Below are 24401 nucleotides of genomic sequence, written 5' to 3'. Positions count from 1 at the left end.
GTAATAATTAAGAATTCCTATGTTAAGTAATTGGGGATATTAACTACTTAGTCATATTCATATTATTCACATTCCAAGAATAGGAGGTTTATAATATTTTTTTTATACTTTTTGTAAAGCATGAAAAGCTTTAATCGTAATATAAAACAATAAACGTGAAAGCATATCCAAACGTCTTCCAAAACACCGTCAGTGTCCAGTTTACAAAGACCCATGACATTACATTGAAGCGTAGATAATTTTCCTTTGTTATAAAATAAAGGCACATAAAGGCAGAGAGGTTACAGCTCAAATGAAAATGGTACTGGCCGGCGCCAATTTTCCGTCGCGTTCAAATGAAAACGCATTCGAAGTTCGAATTTCGAAGGCGCGTCGCGTCGGCTTCGGACGTAAAGCGTCTTCTTGTTTGGCGAGAAGAAAATTAAATTTCGAACGCGGTTTACATTAATTAGTGTTTAAAGTTATTTCTGTTTTTTAAAGTGGATTCGAATTTTGAACTTTTAATTAGGTAATTTAATTATGTAAGAGAGATTTATTTCTACGGTTTTTTTATAACTTATTACTACAAACAACTCACCAAAAATCTTTTGTACATTTAACTACCTAGTAAATTGTAGAAGTTTAAATGATGATATTATGTAACATTAAGAAATTCATGTTTTAAAAACCGTAGTGATACATAGGCAACTCGAAATATATTTTCAATAAAATGTGAATCTGTTATTGGAATTTTAAGAAAGTGAGAATATAAAATCAATAGTGTAAATGGAAACACTTCGTTACTGTGAATTTAAAAATGTTGCTTTTTGCTATTTTCATGATATTATTTTCGTCGGCGTCAGCGTACGTTTTGGAAGAAGAATGCCTTAACTACACAGTGTACCCAGTGCAATACGAATTAAGTCTTACGCCTCATATTTATAAGGACGGTAATTCATATTATGACTGTGATATAGTGATTACTGTGATCGCAAATGGACCAAATGTTAACATTATTGAACTGGATGCAAAAGACTTAGAAATTAAGCGTGATTCCGTACAAGTTTGGGACGGAAGTGTGAACTTAGTGAACGAATATAGGCCGTATGAGTTTGATAATGCTAAAGGCAAATTGTTTATTTACTTGAGAGAACCTCTGAAACAGTACAGTGTGTCGAGAAAGCAGTACTTTATAAAGATTTCTTTTATCAAGAGAGTGGGCTTAGAAAGTGATGGGATTTTTCTTACGGAATACGACGAATATGGGCGAGCTCAGTAAGTAGTAATTTACCTAAGTATGTAGTATATAATATAGTAGTATTTAATTACTACCCATATCATTATAAATGCGGAAGTGAGTTTGCTTGTTGGTTTATCCTTCAATAAGCCTACAGACATATTCGGAGCGAACTACCTACCTTCTCCTACGCATGGACCCTGAGACTTCTTAGAATGGTAATAGAGCATTAAATACACACATTGTAGCTTGGATTACATCGACAATATTTTTGTTTTTTAAGACAGGTGCTAATTTTGTTCTACCATGTAGTGTTATCCTTTTCCGCACAGAGCATTATAAAAGAGATGTGCAATATAATATATTTAGACTAAGCAAGTTAAGGGATTATGTGTAAAACACGTAGTTACAGTGTGTACTGATTGTATATTATCGATGTTCTCATCAGCGGTGCCGTCATCAACTGATAGACGCGCACTACTAGACGCAGGTCCAGCAGTCCAGCAGTAGACGCCTACTGCTACCTGATACCTCTTGTATAATGCATACATTTTGTAAGCCTCAATAGCTCAACGGTTATAGGAGCGGACTGAAATCCGAAAGGTCGGCGGTTCAAACCCCACCCCAGTGCCACTATTGTTTTTTGCTTAGTTGGAGGGGAATGTTAGTCATGATTTCTTATTAAGAAAAAAACATTTTAAGAAACGCACTCGCCTTATTATTTGCTCTATGTGTCAACTGTTATGATAAAAGTACGGTTTACCCAGATTTAAGAAATCGTACCTACTTTTGAAATGATAGTTGACAAAGAGCAGAGGGCTCGTTTGATATTCCGTCCGTCCGTTCACATCCTGCGTTTTCCGCTCTGAGGTCGCTATTCCACCACCTTGGAACCCACCGTCTATCTGTTGTTCGAACTAATTTATGCCCGCCTCGCAACTCTATGTCGATTACTCTGATTTTTCTACGGAGCTCTTTATTTCTACATCTAGGTAGCTTAGTAAGTAGTTTTTTTTTAGAGTTCCGTACCTCAAAATGGAAAACAGAACCCTTGTAGGATTACTTTGTTGTCTGTCCGTCTGTCTTTCTATCTGTCTGTCTGTCGGTCTGTCTGTCTCTCTTTCTTCTGTTTTTTTTGTCAAGGAAACCTATAGGCTCTTCCCGTAGACCTAGAGTCATGAAATTTGGAAGGTAGGTAGGTCTTAGGCTGAGTTCTATAGAGCGTACTTTGACTTAGCTCAGACTTAAGACACTGTTAAAACGACGCAGCGTTATAACGCTGGCATAAATCTGTCTCGTTTTAACTGAAACTTACGTCTAAGCAAAGTCAAAGTGCGTTCTATAGATTTCAAAGTTATAGCGGTAATAAAGGTAAAAATACGAACACCGTGAATTTGTGGGTATACAAAAAAAAATGCGTTCACGAAAATTTTTATTCACTAAATCACATATAGAGGGCGCAGACCGTTAGTAACATAACCTTTACCTAACACCTATCTTGTACGATGCTACGGAACCCTTCATGTGCGAGTCCGACTTGCACTTGACTAGTTTTTTTTTAGATATACGTTAGCCCTTGACTGCAATCTCACCTGGTGATAGGTAAGTGATGATGCAGTGTAAGTGATGATGCAGGGCTAACCTGGAAGGAGTATGGCAGTTACATTAAACCCATACTCCTTTGGTTTCTAGACGGCATTGTACCGGAACGCTAAATCGCTTGGTGGCACGGCTTTGCCGGTAGGGTGGTAAGTGGTAACTAGCCACGGCCGAAGCCTTCCACCAGACAAGACCAGAAAAATAGAAATTATAAAATTCCAAACCTCCTGCCGGGAATGGAACCCGGGAGCTCCCACTAATAAGACCACAGCGCTTACCACTGCGCCAGGGAGGTGTACTTTTTGAGGCAGTAAAAATATTTTGTCCTCGATTCTTACGAGAAAACTTAATCAGTCAGTCACATATGCCTTTTATATATTTACATTAAAGCTATTTCCCGTTTGAAATTACTTACCTGGGTTTTAATAAAAGTACCTATCTACCTACTGCTAACATTAGGTAGGTACGCCTATCAACACTTCCTATGATAATGAGTCTAGGTGCACTAAACCGGGCATATGTTAATGAGAACAGACGAACACGGTAGTCCTTTGTCTTCTAATTATAATTTGCGTAGTTCTGCTTATTGACTATGAGCAAAAAATCTTCCATATTGGTTTTACTTACGTACGTGGTAGGTATTTAAGGAACGTGCTGCTTTTTTTTTTCTTTTTTTTTCAACATTTACATCTAACGTTACAGGATAGTTCCTAATTCGTTACTGTAAAACATAGGTAGGTACTCTTAAAAAATTATACCTAATATTACCTAAATAATCTACTTGTGAACCTTATCTTATTATTATAAATTACTAGAGGATGCCCGCAACTTCGTCCGCATGGATTTAGGTTTTTAAAGATCCCGTGGCAACTGTTTGATTTTCCGGGATAAAAAGTAGCCTATGTCCGTCCCCGGGATATAAGCTAACCCTGTACCAAATTTCGTCAGAATCGGTTAAACTGTTGGGCCGTGAAAAGGTAGCAGACAGACAGACACACTTTCGCATTTATAGTATTAGTATAGATATGGATTATCCTAACATTAAGACCTAATCTAACATTCAAAAATAAACACCTATAAACCTTATCCATACCACAGAATAATATGATGGTCAGTGAGTACGTACTATTTCATACTATGGGTAAAAGCTAGGATGCCTTGCTGCTAGGCATTTCAACTGAGAAGAGCTTCGATAAGGCAAGCTTCGTAACTCACATACCTACCTATCAAAAACGTTCCTAAATAAAAATAATGTACTAGGTACATAGGACCAAACTAAAAACCATGGTCCATTAGCATAGGTGCCTACCTACTTGTTTAAAACATAATTTTCCAAAATTCCCGTCTTCTTTGGTGATAATTAAAAAAATTGTTTTTGGGGATCGCCACTTTTGAGCAATATACCTACCTACTAAGGGAGACAGGGAATCACTAAAGTAAATTCTATTGAATCGGATTCAAATGCACCTATGTCTGGATCTTTTATAAATAGACATGCGTGTGTATGTCACGGTCGAATGCCTGGCCTTGAAGGATGTTGAACTAGTTTATCAGCCATAACTAACTTGCGTATTTCCGTTCGTGGTCTGACTATTGCGGTTAATACTAATAGGTGCCTGTGTCTCTACTTCATACGTACAATCGGTCGACGGAGGCGGTAGATACCTAGAGCAATCCTGATTCTTGAGGGATTATACTCGTTATACCAGCGACCGGCAGAAATCGGCAGAGCTTTAATTAGGTACTTACTTGCTAAGTTACTTATATTATTATTATTGAAAGATTATTGATTAATTACTTTATATACTATGGGTACGGGTGGTTATTGTACCTACCTATGGGTTTTGAGCATTATCTATACATATATAGTTACTTATATAAAATGGAAAGCAGACTGACTGACTTACTAACTTACTGACTGATCTATCAACGCACAGCTCAAACCACTAGACGGATCGGGCTAAAATTTGGCATGCAGATAGCTATTAATATGACGTGGACATCCACTATGAAAAGATTTTTGAAAATTCAACCAACTCCTTTCAGCGGTATTCCCACTAAACTTTCAGTCAATCAATCAGCCTGTTTCCACTGCTGGGCATGGGCCTTCACAAGAGCTCGCCACCACACACGGTCCTCCGCCTTCCAGCTACCTTCAAGGTCGTTAATCGTCGACGGAGGTCGTCCCACACTGCGCTTGCTGATACGCGGTCTCTACTCCAGAGCACGTCTGTCTCAGCCGCCATCAATTCTGCGACAGACATGGCCTGCTTATGCTTCAGCTGGCTAATTCGTTGAGCTATGTCGGTCACTTTGGTTCTCCTATGGATTACCTCGTTACGGATTTTGTCCCTCAGAGAGACACAACACAAGCCGCGCCATAGCACTTTAATAAGGATTTATACATGGAGCGGATCGACAAATTTTTAAAAGTCACTCAGGCACTGGCATTCCTTTGGTGCTAAATAATTAATTACTTACTTAATTGAAAAAATGGACTTTTACCTTTCTGGTTACATGCAGACTCAATGAAAATAAATATGAAATATCTTTTCTTTTACCAGGTACCTCTTCACAACCCGGCTATCACCGAACAAGGCCAAATACTTCTTCCCGTGCTTCGAAAATCCTCAATTCGAAGCGGTGTTCAAGTTCAAAGTGTATGTGGCGACACCGCATCTCAATCTGCAGAACTGCAATACGAGCCTTGTTATTGCTGAGGAACAGAAACGGCAAAGGTAAATATCTCAGCTTAAATAGACAAGCTGTAAAAATAATTGACTTAAATATAGATTCAATTCAATTAAGGCTACACCACATATTAGGTAAGACCTTTATTATTACTATAGAAGGAACACTTACGTCTATACGTCTTATGATATTGTGATAGCTATGTCTATTCTAATTACATTTTAGCTCAACGCTCAACTTATCCTATAAGGCAGTTGTTGTTGCACGTATTCTATATTCAATCATTAGTTGATCAAGTATGAGTAACTACAATAATTGACACCGTTTCCACAACCACTTACGTACCATCGGATCGCTTTATATGGACAAGAGATAAAAGGGCTTGGCTGAGTGACAGCGTATAGCAACAGAATACTTTCATAGAGTTGGGGTTTTTAACCGACTTCAAAAAAGGAGGAGGTTCTCAATTCGTCGGAATCTAAGTATGTTTACCGATTAGGTACTCGTAGACACAGAATTTTTTTTTTGTTTGAAAGGTTGAAGGGGGGGGGGGGGGGGTATATATCATACTTTACAGAAGGTCTCATGAAATTTGGTGAAGATCTGATGAATATCGTCGGAGATGGAGAACAGAACTCCTCAATGGATAAGAGTAAATTGCTCGCGATCAGTGTAATAGCTTAATAAATAGTGGGGTTTGAACTGGGCATAGCATGTTTGAGAACAGTGGGGCCACTAAAAATTGAGAAATAAAAAATTTGAAAAGAAAAATAAAACCGACTTCAATTAGTTCACGCAGTCACAGGCATTTAAGCTAGTTATCAATGAATTCCTAAATAATTAATTTGATATGAAAGTAATTTACTTCTTATTTACGGTCTGGCAACGCGACCAAAACTGTTATTTTTAAAGTAAGTAGGTAACTGTGATTACGGCTTGGTCCGTGCTTGTGAATAAAAAATGTAGGTAACAAAATTCGCTTACACTTCAGCTATATCCTAGGTATAAACTGCATGAGATCAGTTATATCAGGGAGCCGTAGAATTTTCTATTTCCGAGTTGTAGGTATTTACTATTTACCTCTAGCCATTTAAGATAACGAAAAGAAAGTTACCCTTAACTTAGTAAGTTATTCGATAAAAACTTGTTAAAGACTTAATAGTCTTTAGGTTCCAGTGCAAAGAATCCGATTTATTTCTACAAAAACTTTGACAGGTTTTAAAGGTATGTCTACACTGATGATTACTTTTATAATTGAAAATTTACACTTACTTTTATACTTATACAGAAAAATAAAGTCCGCTTTAATATGTTTCTTCTTGGTCAAAAGTTTAAGGAATTTAAGGCACGACTTACTGACTAATTTATTAAAGCCAGTCCAAATTTTTAAACCTAGAAAGCTGCTTGCACGTTTTACATTAATTATTTAGATAAAGAAAAAGGATGGATTTTTTAAAATTCTAACGTGATAGGGAATAATGAGGATTTATATTTACACCAAGTAAAGCTGGAGGCGATTTGCTAATAAAGGAAATGAAGTACTTTCATGCCGTTCTTTAGTGTGAATGCATCATTAGTACTCGTACAAGAGCAATTATGTTCTATTCATACCCATTTGAAGAACGTCTGAAGCGGTGTGGTCTAAAAGACCGCGCGTCGCCTTTTATGGAAGAGTGGATACGTCTCGCTAATATTTCCTTTCCCAAGCTTATTAAATTAATAAGTTAGCTAGAAAAAGTTGTATGGATTTGGAGGGAAACTACTGGGTCACCTACTTGGGTTTGAAATAAATAAATACTTACCACAGATCACTTAGCCTTACCTGTACTTGGTGTCTGACTACCTTGCGCAATTACTTAAACTGTAACAGTTCCCCCTTGCCTCAGCGCTATTTTAAAGGATTTTGGGGTATCCAGGTTTCTAAGGTTTATTAAGACACATTGTCTATTAAGCCTTCGTAGGCCGAAAGATTTGACTGACTACCTATCACATTTTTATAGTCTCAATTTGTTGTTGACTGAATTTATGGTATCCTTACTGCAGTAATACGTTTTAGACAGTAAGATTGTACATTGAAATTGTGGTCTTAAGGGAAACAAAGCCCTTTTTACAATCAGACCACAAGTGTGCGTCTATTTCTATAGTCGACATCCACGGATACGTATGTGGCGATTCACTTCCTGCACTGCTAGAATGTGAAATACCTACCTTCGCGGCTTCCGTTTATAGTTAAAAAAGGTCAGATCAGAGATTTGTCCTTAAAATAATATTTTTCTTTCCAGTTCATCAAACAGCTACACGATCATCGAATACACGCCGTCCCCTCAAGTGGCACTCTATCAAGTTGGGTTCCACCACTCCAAGTTTGGTAGTCGACAGAACACAGCGAACAAAACTAACGACACCCTAATAATCTGGGCACCAGGTCCTTCTTTAAAGCATTATGACTTTATATTGATTTATGGTGAAACCATTATCAATTTGCTTCATGAATATGCGGGAGTCAATCGACCTCTTGTGAACGGCCCGATCAATATAGTCGCCGTACCGAAGATAATACACGGATATGAAACTGGGAGCTGGAATTTGTTGACTAACAGGTAAGCAAATAAGAGGATTTAAGTAGTAGCTGAGTGGTTTGCGTTGAAACAAATATCTCCACCATACCTGCATGCTTGCTGTAATGTAATGTAATATATTTATGTAACTTTTTTTAATTTTTATCTAATAACTGCACAAATCATGCCTGCGTAGAGTAGTGCCAAGAATATTGTCTGTATTTTCGCGCTGGACAGCCAGCCTTATCTTTTGCGTACAAAATGAGGCAGATGAGGCTATTAACCACGGTAAAAAGTCTGTAATTTTTATCATGAAGACTTCATAGCCCTAGGGGTCACGGTAAACGAAACTTGCAGCTATAGTTCCCGTCTTAATGCTTAAAATCGAGAATTATTTGTTATTATTTTTTACGTAATTCTTTAAAAAATAAAGGAGTTTAAAATGTAAATCAACCAAATGTTTTATTGCTAGTAGCAAGAAAAATATTTGAATGTTCTCATAGTTTGGAAAAGACGAGTTTATTTTTGCAATACTCTTAAATAAAATGTAAGTATATTTCTAAAAATGAACAAGGTCAAATGAAAACAGATGTTATATTTCAGAACAGTCATTATGTTTATCGGTATTGAAGGTGAACATTAAAAATATGTTCGGCCTATAATGCAAAATTACATTTGCAAACCAACAAAATAAAGAGATAACCTTGTAACTTCAAGTACAAGCATTAAAATCCTATAAACCGAGAATAATATGTACTCGTACCTATGTGTGTATTTATTATTTAAGTATATAATAACTTCCTTCCTTGCTTCTTGCTTCCTTGTTTTCTTACATACACCCTTTTACTCATTTTCACTAGTCATTTCATCCTCTGTAAACGTGGTTGCCTGGTAGAGATTGCTTCATAGTGATATGGCCGCCAAATAGTACTATTTACTGTTTTTGCTTTGTAATGTTTTATTTTTGTTTCTTATCATGATGGTGTACAACAAAGCATATTTCAATTCAATTTCTATATTTCATGTAGGTTCAGTAAAAAGCATGAGATTAAATCTATTAACATTGAAATCATGAGATTAAAATCTATCAACGTTGGAGAGATGTAAATTGGAGAGTCAAAACACTTTAATATCGATCTAAAATGGACCTTAAGCTTGGTTTAAAACTCAAGTTCTTCCATACATATCTACCTATATGCTGTTAGCGTTCAAATCTTCTTGTGAAATAAAATTGGTAATACTGAATGCTAGACTTTAACCCATTATAGCCTAGCGGTGCCATATGGCACCCAATTTCGTATGTTTAAATTGTCGGGCCCTGTCCTTGTAATAAGAGGTGAAGTCAAGTGGTTTGTTGTCAATGACATGCTAGAGGGACATAGCCATTACTCCATTTACTTTGTTTTGTCCCATAAGCTTTTTGTGACCTGCACGAGCACCTGTAAATCAGTGATGTGAAATTGCTGCCAATAATGGATGCAACATTCAAGTAAGGGGATCATAATTTTTTTATTTTGAGTAATGTAATACTTTTATGCATTTACACTTGATGCCAACCCTTGCATTGACTTGTTCATATCATAAAAATGTCGTATTTTGTTAAATTGTTTGGATTATGGCATGTTAGAAGATATGGATGCCGTACGGCACCGCTAGGTCATTATGTTGTCTTTTTATTATGTATACTAAAAATCTAATTTATGTCTTTTCCTTGGTTATTTCTTATGTAATGGCTTTTTGTTTCAATGGAGATTGTACATTACATGAGGCACTTGCTATACTAGAAGAAGACGATGAACTCAAGCCTCAATTGCTATAAATTGAAGCTCCAGACCCTATAATCCTATCGGACAAAGATGAGGGTGGTTTCATAAATAATCCCACTGGTCGGCAACTCAATGCTAGATGTGAAGTGGTGCTAGGCTCTAGATCTGTTCATACCTATTTCGGTTCAAAATTCTGCGACGAGGTGGTGGCTGTCTATCAGCTTTAAACACAAAGCAAAAACATCTAAAAAATACTGGCAATCGGGTCTGACAGCATATGTTATGGAAGCAGAAATCATTTATTGGTACCCAGCGAGTCATGTCGCAAGTGTGGGTTACAGTATTGTCACAGTCAGACTAGACTACAGTGCAATAAATGCATCGTGGGGCTCTGTGCACCCTGCAACTTACAAGCTTCCTACAAATAATATGTAATTTTATGGAAATATATGTAAATGTTCATGTAATATATTGGATCTTTTAATCAATTTTAAACCTGGAACTATACAAGAGTTAATACCTTAATAATTCTTATCAAATTGTGGTACAATATTTTGGTAACAATCAGTTATAAGAAATTTATGAGATATTTGAAAAGACACGGTAGGAGCCTAGCGGTGCCATGCAGCATCCATGGTTATTTCCAGAAGTAAGACTTGCACCAAAATTCTGATGATTAGATCTGACTAATAGGGTCCATAATAACAACATATCAATGAAAAACACAATTCTGAGACCTTAAAATAATTCAGGCTATAATGGGTTAAATCAAAGTTCACACCTTTAGAACCATTTTATTCTGATTTTATTGTATTGACGCACAAATTGTATCAACGTTGGGAAATGTAGGTAAAATCTCATACTAATCCTACAAACACTCATCGTAAACCTATGATGCGATGCTAATGAAAGTTGACTTTTATTAAGTAGGTAGTTGGCATTGTTCAAAAGAAGAAGCATGAATTTTCATTAAAGTTTGTTTCTCCTTTAGTGACACAAGATTATCTCACATCAATGAATTCACAAGCATAGAACAGACGGAACAAATGAAGTTTGAGCTAGCTCAGCAGTTGAGCCGGATTTGGCTGGGTAACCCAGGGGAGGTTCAGCGCACCCGTTGGAAAGAGGAATGGTTTAAAGAGGGCGTTGCTGGCTACTTAGCATATTATTTATTAACTCAGGTAAATATGAAAACTACTCATAAAAAGCTTTTTAACTAACTAAATTATCGTGAAGTATCAAATATTTTTGAAAAAAGGCTCGTTAATAATTGATAAGGTCTCGATTCTCGAAGTTTTGAAAATAGTCTAGTTACTTGGAATTGCTTAAAAAAAGTCATAAGAACAGAAAGTATAAAAAATATGTAAGATATTAGATGTAGCAGTAGAATATTTGATTTCTGTTTTTAACTCTTTAATGGACAGTACCATGACTGACGGACAGACAACATATTCAAAAGATTTGAAAGAAGTAAAATTCCTTAAACGCCCCTAGTAGATTAGGAAGTAGGTTTTAAGACATCGATAATCTACTTGGACAAGATCGCGAGAATAAGCTAGTCATTTTTTTGTTACTAGATGGTGCCTGCAACTTCGTCTGCGTGGATATAGGGTTTCAAAGTTCTCGCGGAAAATCTTTTTTTTTTGGTGTTGAATAGTGAAATATTAATTCAGGGTATAAGCCTTCCCCATTCCAAATTTCAGCCAAATCGGGTCAGTCATAGTAAATGAGTAAAAAACATCCAAACTCTTACATTTATAATATTATAGGTAAAGATTAAGAATAAGGATTAGGATAATCCCAAAGGATATTAAGAAAAAGATTACCTACTTCTTAAAACCTCAAAATTATGTTTCTAGTACAATAACGGAATGGTATCATACAATCAAAGACTACCAATCGCCATGTATGGACTGAAGATGAAGCACAAAGCGATGGCGGTGGATTGGGCTCACAGCACACCAGCTCTGGCGTCCTTCAACAGGACACTGGCTATAGAGATACCGACGAGATATAAGGAGCTAGTGACTATGAAGACAGCTTCATTATTATGGATGGTTGAGAATTGGCTCGGGTCAGAAAAATTTCATCAGGCTTTGGTGAACTATATCAATAGCAGGTAATGATTTATTTTGTAATGTGCCCGGCAAACAACTTGAGCATTGACGCGATTGGATGGCAAATGGCGGGTGCACGCGGTTGGTTACGGTTGGTACGGTTGGTTGATGGTACGTCGACTTTCGCTTCCCGGATTCGCTAACTTTCTCCCACTACGCTGCTTCAGCTCCAAGTTGTTTGTCGATAAGACGTATTGTAACGACCCTAGATTTTACACCAAAGTGTTATAAAATTATATAAAAATAATATTAAAATTTTCGTTTCAATTTTATCAAAATCAGGTCAGTGAATACTTGTAGAGATGTACTTACACATACGAACCTAAAATTAATTCTTTTAGACGTTTTAATCTTAATGTGGGCCGTCCGCATTTTCGAAAAGAGGCAAACACCGTTTGGCATGTCGGTGATGCAGCGGCGCGATCGACCGCGGTCGAATTGCGTCGCGAACGATGTGTGCGCGGGCGTTAGTGCTCGAGAGTCGAAATCAAAACGTGAACGACGTAACCCCACGGCGGGACCGCGTGCGTTTGCATCGGCGGCGGTGTCTGTGTGGACGTCGTAATGCACGGAGATAATCAATTTGTTTAACTTCTGTACTGGGGCGATACATAAAGTTTATATTAAAGAATACTGAACACGGACCAAGTTGGTGCTTGGAGAGAAACACTCTAAGCAAATATTCTAATAGAAGGGACCACTTTAATTACACAGATATATTTGTTATATAGGGGCGATACCTCCTAAGATCTAAAAGCGATTTATGTTTGAACTGTTGACGACGTGGCTGCTCAGGCGGGGAGAACCGCGTGTCCTCCGGATGTTCGGTGATCTTTGCTTGAGATGGCTTTCGGTGATATTAACTAACTATCTGACATATGACAGAGCGCGTTGGAAGAAACTTATGCGATGGAGAACCCTGGTGCCTTTGATGCTTTGTCAATCCTAACTAAGGAGAGCCCTAGTGTCTTAGGCGCTTTGTGAATCCTTTGCTGAGATGATTCTAATGTGCTTTAATAACAGACTGACCACAGAGGGCAGGTAATGCTGCTGTTCTGTTTGTATTCTGACATTTGTTGGAATACTTAACCGCCTTGTGGTGGTTACCCAATATTAATAACATACCCATACAAAATTACGCTAATGCATATATACTGAAGGTTGGGTTAAGGCCTGTGGATATTCCCGCAGTGAGTCTGACCCGTCCTTGAAACCTATTACAGGTCTGTAGTGGGAGGGCACCACTATAAAAATGCTATTTCAGCTTCGGCTGCAACGTGGGATCATAAGTGGCACGCACCACTTCCTAAAGTATGCTAGCATACGCTGCGCTGTTTATTTGGATGATGACGTGTGTGGGGGGGGAGCTACTGTTCGTTGGTATTTTATGTGCCATATTGATCTCTTGATTTATCGAGGGTCCCAGTATGACGATGGGATACCAAGGGAAGGCAGAAGCTCACCGTACGTGGCGTGGTGGAGCTACGTACCATCATTCGCTCTAAACCCCTTTTACGCCAACTGGAGTGAATGATGCCGCACACAACTTCTTCCTTTACGAAGGAAGAAGCACACTCACACACACACGTCTAATAAGTAGGGCTCTATATGAAGTGTTGTCTTGTAAGAGCAGTCTCATGATCCTTTCATATTTTAATGCGTTCCTATGCGGAACACACATTTTAATTCTCGAACTAGCATTTCTTTTATTAGACCAAATACTAAATAAGTATTCATACACAAACAACACACTTTCAATACTCGAACTTAGTTAGCACTGGCAATAGTCTTACCGGACCGAATGCATGGGAGAAGTTATATGCAATCACACATTTTCAATACTTGAACTCTGTAAAGTCGTTTAAGTCTGATGAACTCATTATTTCCGACGCTCTAAAAGTTCTTGGTTTATTATGGACACAACATCACAAGGGGTCCTACCGCTATACGATACACGTGCCACTTTAAAGAAATTGTTTTAAAATGTAATCTTTAGAAAGATCCGAAGGAAAAATAGGGTAGAGTTTTTTAGGACCCCTTTAGTTCAGTTACAGTATAACTTGTTTTATTCTAAAAATGCGTTCAATTTAGAAATGGTCAGTATGATGTCGTACGGCGCTCTCACATAACTACGTGTGTAGAAAAAAAAATTAATTCATTACAAGTTAGCTCTTGACTGCGATCACATCTGTTGGTGGTAAGTGGTGATGCAGTCTAAGATGGTAGCGGGCTAACTTGGAAGGGGTGTGGTAGTTTTTAATGGGTAGGTACATCCATAATCCATATCCCTTATCGGTTTTAATACGACATCGTACCGGAACGCTAGATCGCTTGGCGGCACGGCTTTGACGGTGGGGTGGTAACTAGTCACGGCCGAATCCTTCCACCAGACCAGAGACAATTTAAAAATAATAAATTCCCAAATTGCCCCTACCGGGTATCGAACCCAAAACCTCCCATCTATAAGACCACAGCGCTCACCACTGCGCCATTTAGATTATTTATTTATTTGCTTCACATACATAATATGTATTTTGAAGAGGCCTTAGAAGTTTGTTTTCTGAACAGAATATTTATAACTGATTTATAATAAGATTGCTATAACAACATAATAAGTAATCGGCAAAAAATATTACACATCGAACTTTAGAAAAATAACCAGCGGCGTCGGCTTCGTCGAGCTTCATCTCTATCACTCATACCTGTCTGACGTTTTGTCGCTGACTCACGTCAGTCTCATGACATTTACTTTTTGGTCTCATGATGGTCTCATGGCACACGAGTAGATAGATACTGGTATGCTCAAGGTCTCGAGTCTCGACCGTGCCGCGACGACTAGCTCTATAAAACCGGAGTCACATGAGTATAGATACTCTGTGCCTGAGCTGCCGATTATTTCTTTCTAAAGATTGATCCAGATTGATCTACACAATAATCCTTCCTGCCGCGTATACAAAATGATCCTAAATTAGTTATTGGATTTCATAATACGGAATACTAATTAATGGAAATAGTCAATTCTGGACCGCAACGATCATTGCCATTAAAATTCAATTAAACTTTTACAAGTATTTTTTCGCAATCAAAATTGTCCGAAGTAAGCTTTCAAATTGATAGTCAATTCTACGCCGATTGCAATTCAAATTGTCCCAAATAAACGTTCAAATTGAAATTTTTCAGGAGAGGACAATACATATCCCTGATTGACTTCATGGCAAGCCTGGACCGGGATACAGTAGAATGCTTCCACCAGTTCTTTAACGGGTCCACGTCATCCAGGGTCTTGAACTCTTGGTTTCATCAGTCTGGATACCCTGTGGTTAATGTGCTGGTCTTGAGAGATAGAACACCTAATGCAGTGCAATTGAAGCAGGTATTCATGTTTAAAAATTTTGACTAGAGAATCGGAATTTTTATCTACCTTCTATTATATTTTGGTCTCTTTTTTCGTCATTTCATATAGTGGCATGACATTGCATTATTGGTAAAAGCAGCATTTTAATGCTACAACCATTGTAGAAGACGAGAGAAAGAATTGAGAAGAGAGGGTATAAGTAGTTTGAATAGGACTTACAAGAGACAGTACTTTAATATCCTGTCTCTGCCTGTCCCTGTCCATATCACACCTCTGAAAATTATAGGAACTATTCAATGTTTTCAAATGTTAGACCTGGAAGGTTTTACAAAGTAGTTTGTTGTAAAACTTCATCAGAAATGGCATGATAATATCTACTTATACTCTTTACAAGGTGGCAACGAGCCGGCAAACCGGTAATTAATTATGTAAACTTCAAACTGAAGCTATGAGGGTTCCAAACGCGCCCAGGTCTGAGAAGAGCCCACAACAAACTCAGCCTCACTAGGTCGTGTTTTTATTATCAACTAAATTGTTGAGATAGACCTCACAGGCGTTATTTTTGTTTACCTAACATTTGAAATAGTTCATTCTCGTACCTAGTTGGCATTTTGACCTTGCTACACTTTATATTGAAAAATTGAACATAATTGGAATGACTTCATGGAATGATTAAAATGGCGTTAATCACAATTACAGCAGTAGAACTAATCGAATCCAATGAGACGATGAACTAAGGGAGGTGACGGAGGAAATTACTCAATTTGGCACGATTTTATCGAAAAATTTCATTGCTTAAACTTACCTTTAATTTTTTAAATTAACTTAAAAATAAAACACAAGGGCGAAATCATTAAGTTTTTTAAGTTTCAAAAATAAAACAAGTTTTCTTCTTCAGCTTACTTATTTTATTCCATAATCAACATTTTTTTCTGGTTTTCTGACATCTATTGTATCAAGGTTCTTCTCAAATATAGTGCAAAATTACTTTCAGATTTTCATGAAAATTTTGATATAAGTAACTAGGTATTCATTTTTATAGTAATAATATTATATTCATTTGTTTCTTTCTACTAATCTAGCAATTAATAATAATATTCAAAGAATGTTTGTTCAGTGGTTTTGGTATATTTCAGGTAAAGTTTAGCTTCATCGAAAAAGACCGACATGACTCCAATTACCTCATCCCGATTTCATATATCGTCCAGCACAATCAGAACTGCTTTAACTGCTTCCAACCAAGGTTCACTATAGGGAGCCAGACTTATACCTTCGGAGAGAACCTCAATGGTGGTTGGATTATATTGAACAGGAATGCTTCAGGTAATAACTTACCAAGTCTTTGATTCAGGTGCAGAATATTCTTTGCTATAGCTGTAACGCATTTAAGGTGCATGAGACGGGTCTGCCCGCGAAATTCACATTTAGTTTGGTTTTTCGCAATTTGTAAACTAATACGACAAAGTAGGCTTATGGCATTCTAATTGCGCCAATGGCAGTATCTTCTCCACATGTTTATATAAAAGTCTTTACTTGAAAGGATCCAGTTTAAGATATTAGTTATAGTATCGACTGATTTGTGAGTAACTCACGTCAAACCCCATTATTTTGACTAATTTCTTAAACTGAACATTTTCAAGTAAAGATTTTTATGTAAACCTGTGAAGATGATACTGCCATTGTCGGAATTAGAATACCATAAGCCTACTTTGTCGTATTAGTTTACAAATTGCGAAAAACTAAATTAAATTTGAATTTCGCGGACCGACCCGTCTCATGCACATTAACTGAGTAGGCTCGTGCGGTAGTGGAGCGGTGCGGGAGGATGACAGGTGTCACAAGTTGACGAATCACTGAGCTCGCGCATCACGTCATCACACCACTCCCGCACCACTCCACGATCGCAGGATAGCGTATAATATGCACCGGTCAAAACAATATTATTATAGAACTACAATAACTCTTGTATACATAATATATTCGGTAATAAATTCAATTATTTTTGAATTTTTAGTGTTTGTGGTTACTCAAGTCGGTTGTTATTTTAAAAAAATGTTTAGGATCGCTTTTTGTTTTTCTTTTCATCGACTTTCAGACCACAGCGGTACTAAAGAAATCACTTCACTTCTACAAGTAGTACAATACTAGGAAACGTGAACTTGAAACTATACCATTGGCACAGTTGGTCGAATCCGCAGCAGCCTTGGCCGCATCTCGAGTTAGCAATAAACAGACTATTTCGGTCCGACTGCTATTCTCGGCCCACGCGTCCATTGCTTGCGGCTTCCCACACAATAATTATTGTTTTGTAAATAGTAGCATTATGGTTTAATCCATAGTTTATAGTCGATTAGTTTTTTTTTGTATCTCTATCCTTTATACCTTCTTTCGTGTAGATTTATTTTTTACAAATCCTGTAAGAATTCTTTGTTTTTCCGGGAAACAATGTATCTCCGTATCAAGGGTGCAAGGCAAGCTATCTGTGTGACATTTCGTCGAGACCGTTTCCATGTTTATAAGTATTCATGGGCATTGGTATTTAAATCAATATGGAAGTATAATAATAATTTGATTTTGGAAATTACCGGGACCTTTAATTTGAAGGTAGCCGAAGTCACTTTATAAAAAAATAAATCTTCAAACCATTGACCTTTACTAATACTGGTACGGTGGACTTGCTATGGATATGATGTGAATTGTGATGGTAAATTATGATAGTATTGGTAGTTACTATAATGATGCATATACGCTTATAATGAGTCAGATTTTTAATAGAAAAACTACAGTGAACTAATTGATGGAAACGATGTCACTCAGAGAGTAGGTAATTCCCTACCCATTATATAAAAGCGAAGGTGTGTTACTTTGTTGGTCCGTTGGTTTATCCTTCAATGACGTCACAAAGGATCGACGTGATTTCTCTCATGGGTACTGTTGAAGACCTATTAGTAGGCTATTTTTTATCCCCGGAAAATGAACAGTTCCCACGGGATTTAAAAAAAACTAAATCCACACGGATGAAGTCGCGGGCATCAGCTAGTATCAAATAAAAATTTGATATTGCACGAGTATTAAGATTTTATAAATCCTATTAATTTCAGGATATTATCGAGTCAATTACGATGAAGAAACATGGAGGCTGATCGCGAAGGCGTTGCAAGAGGACCATACATCTATAGACGAATTAAATAGAGCGCAAGTAAGTTATAATTGCCTGACTGCTGGTCCCACAGCTGGTGCCATTGCTGGGCTAATACTTCCTCGTTCTTAGAGCTACTTGACCGTAAGTTATAACGTTTTTCTGTGTTAGTTGGATTGGAAGGGAAGAACATACTTACTTGATTTTATATGGAATATGCGGAATATACCTTAACACATCATAATCGCAGTTAAATACCCAAAATGTTTGGTAACTTTTAGATTTTTTGCTTTAAAAAGTGTCTGTGCAGAATGCAAGCTATATCAAATATCAAAATCAGTACAATGGTTGAGTCGTAAAAAAATAACAGCCAGGCAAATTTTTTATTTTACACTAAGCTGTAGGTACACATGTATAAAAACCCACAATTTACATGATAGGTATAATATATTGAATTTTAAAAAGAGCAACTGCCGAGTTTCTTGCTGGTTCTTCTTGATAGATCAGCATTGCACTATCGAAAATATAACCAGCAAGCAAAAAAAATATTTTACTATGTATCGCATTTATAATGTCGAAATCGTAAGGATCAATATGGATTTCTGTTTATTTCAAGATCGCAAACGACGTGTTAGCACTGTACGCGGCTGGCAGCTTACGTGAAGATATTGCGTTGGAAGTTCTGGATTACTTGAACAAAGAGATCAGTCATGTGGTGTGGGACGCCGTAATATCGGGCTTTCATTTCCTGCAGACGGAAGGCGTTAAGATGACAAGAGCGTTGTATGAAGAATGGAAGGTAAGCCGCAGAATTTGTTGTGGGCTTCTTTTCAGACCATGTTTTTAACTCTCCTAGTACTAACTTACTTTTCAGTTTACGTAATAAGTAACATCACCATTTTTTTTTAATAAAAATAGCGAGCAAACGAGCTTGCAGGTCACCTGCTATTAAGTGATTTTCTTTACAAGGATAGATTAAGGTCCATTACAATTTTGTAATAGCTTTTAATTATTGACTTGCTGTATACGTTTTGTACCTATTGACTTGTGAATTTGGAGATCAGACTGTGGTTTAGGTAATATACTATAAATAAATAGGTGTTGTTTGTCCCAGTATATTTTTGTTTCTAAATCGGGTCTGTATATATTATTCTTAATAGATATAGAAACCAACTCGGCTCAAGATGCCGTTGATTGTTGAGCTAGAAAACTCATAGGCGAAGACTCGCCTTTACTGGCCAATCTTCAAAGTGTCGATCACCGTCGTAAGGTCGCCGGCTTATCGGTGTTTATAAAATATATTTCAAAAGTGTGCTCAGGCACTTTCCTCTCGGGACCCCTTTCACCTTTTACCACCCATATCGCAAAACTTCAGGCGAGTTTCCATCCTATGTCGTTGTTTAAACGTTTTGCGCCATCATTCCACATATTAGGTACATACGCATGGCTAAGGTTTCCAATACTCTTCCGGCTCTGTTTTCTACCAATTCTTACATTCCGAGTACCTTTAAAACGAGAATTAATTGTCATCTTATTTTTGTTAATTTCTTTTAATTTTTTATTTATAATTTAAAAGTTTACTAGCGATTTTAACTTATACTTTTATAACTATAAAATCAACGCATAGATTTTTCTATCAAGCAAGTATGTGAAATCATTTTAAAATGTTAGGTTTTCTTTTTAATAAAAAACAAAATATGCTTTTTGAGCACCTAGATAATATTCAAATTACTGTTTTCAGCAATTCATGCAAAATAAAGTGTCAACAATATACAAGAGGTTGACAATGAGTCTGGAACAGCGCAGCAACACCCGACTGTTCCGCAGCGCCGTCGTACAGTTCGCGTGCTCCGTCGGTCACCAGCCGTGCTTGCAAGAGATGACCCGGCACTATCGGGAACATAGCCATTCTAATAAGAGGTTCTTATTTTAATATCTATAAGGCTTCTCTACTTCAAAAGGAAAAAGGAACCATTTTTAGGGTTCCGTACCTCAAAAGGAAAAACGGAACCCTAACAGGATCACTTTGTTGTCTGTCTGCATGTCTGTCTGTCTGCCCGTCCGTCCGTCCGTCGTGTCTGTCAAGAAAACCTATAGGGTACCTACTTCCCGTTGACCTAGAACCAAGAAATTTGGTTGGTAGACAGGGCTTATAGCACAAGTAAAGGACTAAATCCGAAAACCGTGAATATCGGGTTACATCATTAAATTAAAATGTGTTTCAATTTTCAATGTAAGGTAACTATACCAAATGGGGTATCATATGAAAGGGGTATCACCTGTATATTCAAAATAAATTTTTATTTATTTTTATGCATACCTAATAGTTTTTGATTTATCGTGCAAAATGACGGAAAAGTTACCCGAGTACGGAACCCTCGGTGCACTAGTCTAACTCGCACTTGGCCGGTTTTTTTTTTAATTTATAGACTAGTGCTTGGCTGCAATCAGACCTACTGGCAAGTGATGCCTTAGATGGAGTGCGCTTGCCTAGAAGTTGCCTATTCACTCTTGACTTAAAGGTACCTATATTCAAAGTGGAGAAGAAGACTGACCGGGAGGGCGTTCCATATCCTAGCGGTTTGGATCAGAAACGAAGAAGCATAGGTACCGCTTCATACGTGTCTGTGGAATTTCAACTACGTATGGATGCAGACCTGTCTGTCTCTGTTAAACACCCTTTTTTCTCAGGAACGCGTGGAGGAGTCAAATTTGAAATTAATACTATGAAATACTCTGGTCTACAATCTGTTATTTCTTGTACGATGGTACCTTGGATGTGTGTTATATTCATCCAATTCATCCAAGGATGGTACGGGACCCTTCGTGTCCGAGTCTGACTCGCACTTGACCGGTTTTTATAATATAGAGCATAATATTATACTTATCGTGTTCCCTAATTACCTTTTTTCTGTTTCAGGCTAAATCCAGACTATCGTGAGACCTGCTACTTCTTGGCCCTCAGTAGCGGCAAAACTGATGTTAGCGGAAAGAACAGATTTGAACTTGAAGACAAAATGAACGCTGAACATAGATTGTAAGTATGAATTTATTAATATCTTTACGAGTTACGAGTACATTATCTCATAGCCATAATGTCAATTTAATTTAAAAACTGGAAACTTTGATTTTCCTCGACGAAATTTCCGTCCCCGGAATGCAAGTCATCTCTGTACCTATCTTTCGTCAAAGTCAGTAATAGATAGATAGATAGTAATAATAATAATGGAAACGGATTGGCCGTGAAAAGCTAGCAGACAGAGAGACATACATACAGACACACTTTCGCATTTATAATAATAATATTAGTATGGACATCCATACCACCCATGTAGTTTGTTAGATTTCCATAAAAGTATTATGTACCTACTTAATTTCAAAATAAGATGGTCTTGAAGATTTGTATGTAAATATTTGAGCACGTTTTTTTACTGGCTGTGCGGCTCTGGATTCTACCCCTTTGAGCGCGTGTAAATTAGACCTTTCACTACAGTGTAATGGACGGTATATAATATTATTCAACAAAATCTGACAAACCTTAATAAACAGAAATATAAAATTATAGAACGTAGACACAAAATTTGATTTTAGTTTGATTGGTTGAAAGAATCAAAATGTGTCCTAATACACTCCTCTTATAAGATGACACTAAAGAAACTATTATTTATTAAAATATTATGAAAAGTTTAAATAAACATTCATGTTTTTGTCATTCCAGGCGGTTAGAAAATAAATTCTTGTACAGAATTCCAAAAGGAGAACCTAAGCCTTTACCATACATGAAGTCTACTACTACTAGTACAACCGAGGTAGGCATTTCAGTCTTTTCGTGATATTTGCCTTCTATTGTATATTTTCGGAAACAATAAATTAATATTAACTATATTATAAAAAAGGAGATGATGATCCTCAGTTTTATTCAATTGAAATTACTTATTGAGAACTTGAGCAACAATGCAGGTGCTAAGGTGTTACAAAAAAATGTACAGCCTAAAGCCTGAAACAAACTACAAAATATAAACGGACGCGGCTGACGGACGCGGCTGACAACCACAATAACCTACCTGTATGAGATTTTACGTCTCACTAACGTTGATATAGTTCGAGTATCGAAATGCTTTGATGTCAAAATAAAATGGATTTTAACTGCCTAGTTTCAAAGTTCAGGTTCATCCATACATTTGATCCAGAATCTAACGCTCCATTCGGTCACCTTACGATACACCTAAAAAACTAGTCAAGTGCTAGTCAGACTCGCACACGAAGGGTACCTACCGTACCATTGTACAAAAAAATACCACTTTTTAGGGTTCCGTACCTCAAAAGGAAAAACAGAACCCTCATAGGATCACTTTGTTGTCCGTCCGTCCTTCCGTCCGTCCGTCCGTCCATCCATCCGTCCGTACGTCCGTCCGTCCTTCAGTCGTATCTGTCAAGAAAACCTATAGGGTACTTCCCGTTGACCTAGAATCATAAAAGGCAGGTAGGTAGGTCTTATAGCACAAGTACCGGAATAAATCCGAAAACCGCGAATTTGTGGTGAAAAAATTATTTAAAATGTTATTTAAAATTAAATTTAATGTTATTTAAATGTCATTTAAAAAATTATTTAAAATGTTTTTCAATTTTCAAAGTAAGATAACTATACCAAGTGGGATATCATATAAAAGGGCTTTACCTGTACATTCTAAAACAGATTTTTATTTATTTTTATGTATAATAGTTTTTGATTTATCGTGCAAAATGTTGGAAAAAATACTCGAGTACGGAACCCTTAGTCTGACTCGCACTTGGCCGGTTTTTTTGTGCGATTTAAGCACAAATTCACGGGTTTCGGATTTTTCCATTTACTTGTGCTATAAGACCTATCTATCTGCTAAATTTCATGATTCTAGGTCAACAGGAAGTACCTTATAGGTTTCTTGACACACGCTACAGACAAACAGTCCTACAACAAAGCGAGCGTTATAGTCCTACTGAAGTTGTCTATAGAAGTATTTTAAACTGCTCTTTATTTTCCAGATTGCAGTAATATCCACGCCTCAAGTCGCAAGCAAAGGAACAACTTCTTTAGTTTCATGGTTAACAATACTAATTACAGTAGTTAAGCTTATGATATTCGTTTAATTTGATGCTAAGGATTGTATTACTGTAATGAGTCAATTTTCAAAATAAAATATCAATAATGAATGTAATACTGCCCTTATTTTCAAATTAAGTGCTATATTAAGCATAAGCACTTTTTAGTATCTTTTGAAACTATTTATTTTATTATTTTACAAATATCAAGTAGGTACCTAGGTAATTTAAAATTCGACTAATTTAGATTTTGAGAATTAAAAAAATGTTAGAACTTGAAAATTGGTTTTCAAAATTTTATTTTAACTTTGTTAACATTCCTATTTTGAAATGGTGCTTTTAAATAAAATTTATAATGAGCCTTAAACAGTGTCTTAAAAGTCTACTAAATTGCACTTTAACACTTTAATGAATGATTTATATATATACACAGAAGTAGATAGATACGTTATATTACACTCGGCTAATATGAAGACTTAAAACTGCCTCTTTTGGCCCACATTAATGTTATTGTAGATATAACTACCTATCTCTTGTATTCTCGTGCGTTGTATAACTTCTGTCTAACTCATCCGCGAGAATGGATTTTACATGTCATGTAAACATGAAAGTTCCATATATTGTGGTATAATATCTCAATTCAGTGCACGTAAACATAATTTCTAGTCATAGTAATAATAATTAATGTCCATAAGTCTTATTTACGGTTCAATTTAAAAAAAACATGAATAATATGCTTATAACTATATTCATATTTATTGTTTTTTAATTATTTGAATAAAATGTACATAATATTAATCTTTCATTATAACTAAGCTTTATAAGTAAAATTATAGATAATTACTGTTTTTATTGTAAAAATAAAGTGAATATATAACAAA

The 24401-nt window shown here is 36.6% G+C and overlaps 2 protein-coding genes across 4 annotated transcripts in view; both read left to right on the top strand.

The window, feature by feature from the left end:
• Positions 1–2553, top strand: part of LOC123867606 (membrane alanyl aminopeptidase-like) — a 21729-nt gene extending 19176 nt beyond the window's left edge. Inside the window, exon 16 of the mRNA XM_045909706.1 lies at positions 2544–2553. The gene's annotated coding sequence lies outside the window, so the exon portion shown is untranslated. The remainder of the gene's footprint in view (positions 1–2543) is intronic.
• On the top strand, positions 337–24401 carry LOC123867608 (aminopeptidase N-like). Of its 3 annotated transcripts, none has more exons than XM_045909714.1 (14): positions 337–508; positions 737–1254; positions 5380–5553; positions 7789–8106; positions 10822–11011; positions 11690–11949; positions 15128–15320; positions 16439–16625; positions 18404–18501; positions 19058–19240; positions 20183–20361; positions 21362–21478; positions 22160–22250; positions 23464–24401. In XM_045909714.1, exons 2-14 carry the CDS (start codon positions 797–799, stop codon positions 23566–23568), a joined length of 2553 nt encoding a protein of 850 aa, XP_045765670.1. In that variant the 5' UTR covers positions 337–508; positions 737–796; the 3' UTR covers positions 23569–24401. The 3 variants fall into 3 exon arrangements, with proteins under 3 accessions (XP_045765670.1, XP_045765669.1, XP_045765668.1); XM_045909713.1 differs by having other exon boundaries at positions 674–1254; XM_045909712.1 differs by having other exon boundaries at positions 337–521; positions 674–1254.

The sequence above is a fragment of the Maniola jurtina genome, chromosome 8 (genome assembly GCF_905333055.1).
Source record: "Maniola jurtina chromosome 8, ilManJurt1.1, whole genome shotgun sequence".
NCBI lineage: Eukaryota > Metazoa > Arthropoda > Insecta > Lepidoptera > Nymphalidae > Maniola > Maniola jurtina.
Note: the sequence above shows the minus strand (reverse complement) of the source record. Positions and strands in the feature narration are given on the sequence as shown.